Source organism: Haplochromis burtoni, unplaced genomic scaffold, assembly GCF_018398535.1.
Source record: "Haplochromis burtoni strain Fernald_Lab_line unplaced genomic scaffold, NCSU_Asbu1 Contig_550, whole genome shotgun sequence".
In the NCBI taxonomy this organism is placed as follows: domain Eukaryota; kingdom Metazoa; phylum Chordata; class Actinopteri; order Cichliformes; family Cichlidae; genus Haplochromis; species Haplochromis burtoni.
The window spans coordinates 105,578-110,748 of record NW_024582911.1 but is presented as its reverse complement, the minus strand read 5'-3'; the positions used below and the strand labels follow the sequence as shown (position 1 = coordinate 110,748).

Here is a 5,171-nt window from a genome sequence, read left to right as displayed (position 1 = left end):
ACACACACACACACACACAGACACACACCACAATCTAACAAAGCGGGAGAGTGAGGGAATTCAAATTGTCTGTTGCCTTGACTACTGCCGATGGCCGGTCACCAGCAGACAAGGCCGAGCTCTCAGTGCTCGTCCTGAGACATGCAAATAAAAGCCAGATGCTTTTATTTAGTGGCTCAAGCTGGGAGTGACTGATGGACTGATAGAGTGTTTTATGATGGGACAGAGAAATGAGGAGGCAGTAATAATCATGAAGATGGGGAAGGGAGAGACAGAGACGTGCTGGTGTGCATATGAATAAATATTCATAAATGGGTACAAATCAGAAGAAGTAGTGAGGGAAGAGAAGGGGAGAAAAGGGAGGATGTGGGCAGAAAGCAACCAGAAGCAAAATAAAACAGAAAAGTATATTTGAGAGGCAAAACCGGTGTTTGCATGGGATTATATGTTTGGATGAGAAGTGGAACAGAGTTAGGCGGGAAACTAGCCGAGTGTCCAAAGTGATTCCACGGTGCAGAGCATTTCAGTTGATTTCTGGACACACAGTTTCACAGCTGTGTCCGGTTTGACTCAAGCTCAGATGGACAGAAACTGGTGTCCCCTCTTAACAATGCAGAGTGATGAGGAGTTACAATGAGTTGTAGGTTCTAGGGCTCATGTTAGTATTCGGCTTTGTCTTACCCACATCCAATATGCGCACTTTACAAGACTGGAAGATTTTTTCCAAAGCTTTTCCATGTGAATGCAGCAAATGAGGAAAATCTATTAAAAATTAAATCAAAGGCAATCACCTATCCTACATTTTTCTCAAACCTACATAAGTTACAATCAATCATGTGAATGTTACAGGTGTTGGATAAAAAAAAAGAAGTTGTCAGGAAGTTTAATCTATTGAAGTTTTCTCACACTGCCTCTAATGCTCTATTACTCAACCTGTCTTACTCGACCTAAGTCTTTTTTAGCATTTATTAATTTCTGGTGGTTTGATAGCAACTTTTATCAACTGACCAACCTGGAATGGGTATGGACTCATACCCATTGTTTGACAATTCGGGGTCAGTGACGCTGAACAACGATAAAGTGAATCTTTCTTCATGGAGAATATTCAGGGCTGATGAAGCCAAACCAAAAACTGCAGTTCTTCTATTGAACCCCATGCTTCCAGGAAAAAATGATTGACTGAACAGCATTAAAACACAGGTTTGGCCTCTATAAATAATTTACCCCTTCCTTACATCTCTACAGGTGGCAATTTCTTTCTAAATATTTATCCGTCCATCTAGATACTGTAGTTAGGAGTGTGGCCCCTGTGTTGGTGACCCCACAAAGGCCATTGGTCCCTCCACTTATTATAGTCTGTGCACTGGACCTCTGCACTGTCTTAGTGTTGTGCCTTTTTGGAGTGTTTTATGCTTTATTTGACTCTTTCCCCCACAGAACCACAGTTGTATATATTTACCAATTTAATACCGAATGTCATCAATGCAATGATATAAAACATCCAAATATGTCCAACATTCATTTATCTAGCTTTTGAGGGGAAGTTGAAGAATTTGGAGGTCGTCCTACTTTTTCAGATCGGATTTGCTTAGCAGATGGTACAGTGCTCCTTGGACTTGCTCATTGTTCTGAGTGTTGGTCAACCTAGTAAATGCTGTTAATCACTATAACTATTAGTTATATTCAAGTCATGATAATCAATAACAAGAAGTTAATCAGCCAAAACTGTACATTTATATCATAACGTTTTCCTTTTCTTGTTCTCCTCTTCTTCATCTGATTCCACTATCACTGATCTCACCTCGCTCATCTCCTTCTCATTCTCTCCCTCTTTACCTGAAGCCTCGTCTCCTGAACTGAAGTCAGAGCTCTAATGCAATCAAATGGACATAAACTCGGTATTTTATTCCTGATTGGACAAGTAATCCTTCTACTGTATCTGCGGAAAGCTGACAGCAAGCTGGTGATAAAAACAGCATCTCATTATAAGCTCAGGCAGTATGTGTGGTGGTTGGCCTTATTACCCCACAGCAAAAAGGTCCTGAGTTAGACTGGATGCTAGCTGGCCAGGGAGAGCATGCAGACTACTGTACACACAGAAAGGCTTCCTCCCACACCCCAAAAGCATGCAGTTAGAGGAGTTAGGTTAACTGGTGATTCTAAATTGCCCAGAGGTGCCAGCAAGGTGATACAGCGGATATCAAGGAAAATAATACACTGAACCTGGAATATGGATCATATTGACTGAAAGAGTTAAGACATGAAAGTCATTCAGTGTGTAAAATTTTTATTAAATGCAGTTGAAAGCTTCTGCAAAATGCAGAAAAAGTTGCAACAACCATCAAAAGCTGTGATGAAACTGTCTCTCATGGGTGCTGCCCCAGGAAAGAATAAGCAAGATTTCATCCTGCTGCAGAAATGTTCATTTAACAGCACCTCAGACTAGAGCACACACCACTGCTATGTAGAAAGTAAAAAAAGAGAGAGACAGGGCACTCACATTGCACTGTTAGGTAGGCAGAGGCAGTCGGTGGTCGGCCCAGGCTGTTGCTTGGAGCACACGTGTATTTCCCAGCATCTTCTGGCTTGACGTGGGCAATTATTAGGGAGCCGTCTATGAGAATACTGACTCTGCGCTTTAGGTCACTGTAAAGATGAAGAAAAGGGAAATGATCAGTCAGCCGTGCTTTATCTGACATTAGGTCATCTGACTACAAAAGAGGGCTGGCATTTCACTATAATCCAGGTTCTGGTCCAACATAAGACTCAGTTAGAATAGAATAGAATAGAATAGAATAGAATAGAATAATCTTTTAATCGTCCCACAAGGGGAAATTTGGTTGTAACAGCAGCCAGAAAGACACATATACAAACATATTTACATTAAGGACAATAGTTACTATAAACAGAGTACTGTACAGTTATTAAATTAAATAAAATTAACTACAGATAAGAGGCAAACCCAGGTTGTAGTGCGAATCGGTTGATTAAATTATTGCAGTTACAGCGCAGATGTAAACATCTATGATTGTTGGGAGCAGTGTTGATTGTACAGTCTGACAGCTGCAGGGAGGAAGGACCTGCGGAAACGCTCCTTCATGCATCGAGGATGCAGCAGTCTGTCACTGAAGGAGCTCTGCAGTTCAGCAACATTTACATGCATGGGGTGGGAGACTCTGTCCATCAGAGATGTTATTTTGGCCAGAGTCCTTCTGTCTCCCACCACCTGCACTGGGTCCATGGTGCACCCCAGAACAGAGCTGGCCTTCCTGATGAGTTTATCCAGCGTCTTCCTCTCAGCTGCTGATAAACTGCTGCTCCAACATACAACACTGTAAAAAATGACAGATGCCACCACAGAGTCATAGAAGGTCTTTAAAAGCGCTCCCTGGACTCCAAATGACCTCAGCCGCCTCTGCTCTGCTCTGACCCTTCCTGTAAAGTTCATCGGTGTTGTGGCTCCAGTCCAGTTTATTATTCAGGTGACCACCCAGGTACCTATAAGAGTCCACTATCTCAATATCCACTCCCTGGATGTTCACCGGTGTCAGTGTGGTGGGTCTGCGTCTCCGGAAGTCCACCACCAACTCCTTCGTTTTCCCGGCGTTGATCAGCAGGTGGTTCTGCTGACACCAGTCTACAAAGTCCAGAGTCCACTGTCTGTACTCTGAGTCCTCCTCACCTGTGATGAGGCCGACTATGGCAGAGTCGTCAGAGAACGTCTGTAGGTGGCAGCGTGGGGAGTTGATGGAGAAGTCTGCAGTGTAGAGGGTGAAGAGGAACGGTGCCAGCACAGTTCCCTGTGGGGCCCCCGTACTGCAAACCAGCATATCAGAGACACAGCCCTGTGACCTCACATACTGTGGACGTTCTGTGAGGTAGTCCAGTATCCAGTGGGACATGTGGTGGTCCACTCCCGATAGCTCCAGCTTGTCTCTCAGAAGTCGTGGCTGCTGTAGTAGTTAGTCCACTGTAGCAATCTTCCACACTGAAGCTTTACACACCAGTTGAGGAACGTTTGTCAATGACATTATTGACAGATGCACATATATGTTGGTCATTCATTGATGATATAAGACCCCTGTATTTAACCTCTATATTTAACTTGCTCTTTTTTGCTTATTTCCCAGAGGATATGTAACTTTGACTTGTGTGTAACATGTAGCTTGAGTCATGATTCACAGCTGGTTGCAGAGGAACTATAAGTCTACAGGCTTCAAAGGTAGCTGGAAATCACAGGAGCATGTACTTCCCCATGCTTGTTACTTACTACCCTACAGCACAAAATAATTTAAGTGTGAGGTTGAGGGATTTATTGATGCCAGTACCACATCGTATATTTCAGACAAAAACTCTATAAACCATTCAGTTTGTAACTCTGTGCCAGAAGGGAAGAAGGGGATCACAGAGGTCCGGGTTCATGCTTAGCTTAGCGTCAGACACGGTGCTGCAGATTTCTCAGCTGCCCCTTCATCCAACCATAATCCTTTTTGTCATCCAAAAGGTGTTTGGAGGTTGTTTTTTTATTTTTCTCAATTTTCAGTTGTTTCGCTTCTATTAGACATTAAAGGTGGAAAAAAGAGGAGCGAGGAGAAAGAGAGAGTGGGAAAATACAGGATGTATCACAGTCCTGGGTTATTCTCACCCAGCATTTTGAGTTTCTTGTCTTTTGGTTCTTTGAGTCTTTTTTATTTATTAGGTTCTCTGTGTATTTTATATTTCTTTGCCCAGTATGATTATATCCTGTGTTTATTCTGTATTTCTAGTCTTGGTTTGCCTTTGTGATTCCTCCCCAGTCTTCATATCCATCTGTCTGTTCCCACAGTCCAGGGGTGTCCAACTCCAGGCCTCAAGGGCCGGTGTCCTGCAGGTTTTAGACGTGTCCTTGCTCCTTGATTTAAATGGCTAAATGACCTCCTCAACATGTCTTGAAGTTTTCCAGAGGCCTGGTAATGAACTAATCATTTGATTCAGGTGTGTTGACCCAGGAGGATTTCTAAAACCTGCAGGACACTGACCTTGAGGCCTGGAGTTGGACACCCCTGTCCTACTCAGTCTGCGTTCTTCCTGTTTTGCTTTGATAGGCTGTGTCCCAATTCAGGGTCTGCACGCTTGAAGTACGCATTTTAAGTGCGATTACGTCACCGCCACGCGACGACGGCTGTCCCAAT

General features: G+C 43.4%; 1 protein-coding gene across 1 annotated transcript in view; it reads right to left on the bottom strand.

The window, feature by feature from the left end:
* The window catches only part of LOC121811822 (protein turtle homolog B-like), a 139,514-nt gene that overhangs the window by 48,431 nt on the left and 85,912 nt on the right, over nt 1–5,171 (bottom strand). Inside the window, exon 7 of the mRNA XM_042214338.1 lies at nt 2,501–2,646. Within this exon, the coding sequence (XP_042070272.1) occupies nt 2,501–2,646 (146 nt within the window). The remainder of the gene's footprint in view (nt 1–2,500; nt 2,647–5,171) is intronic.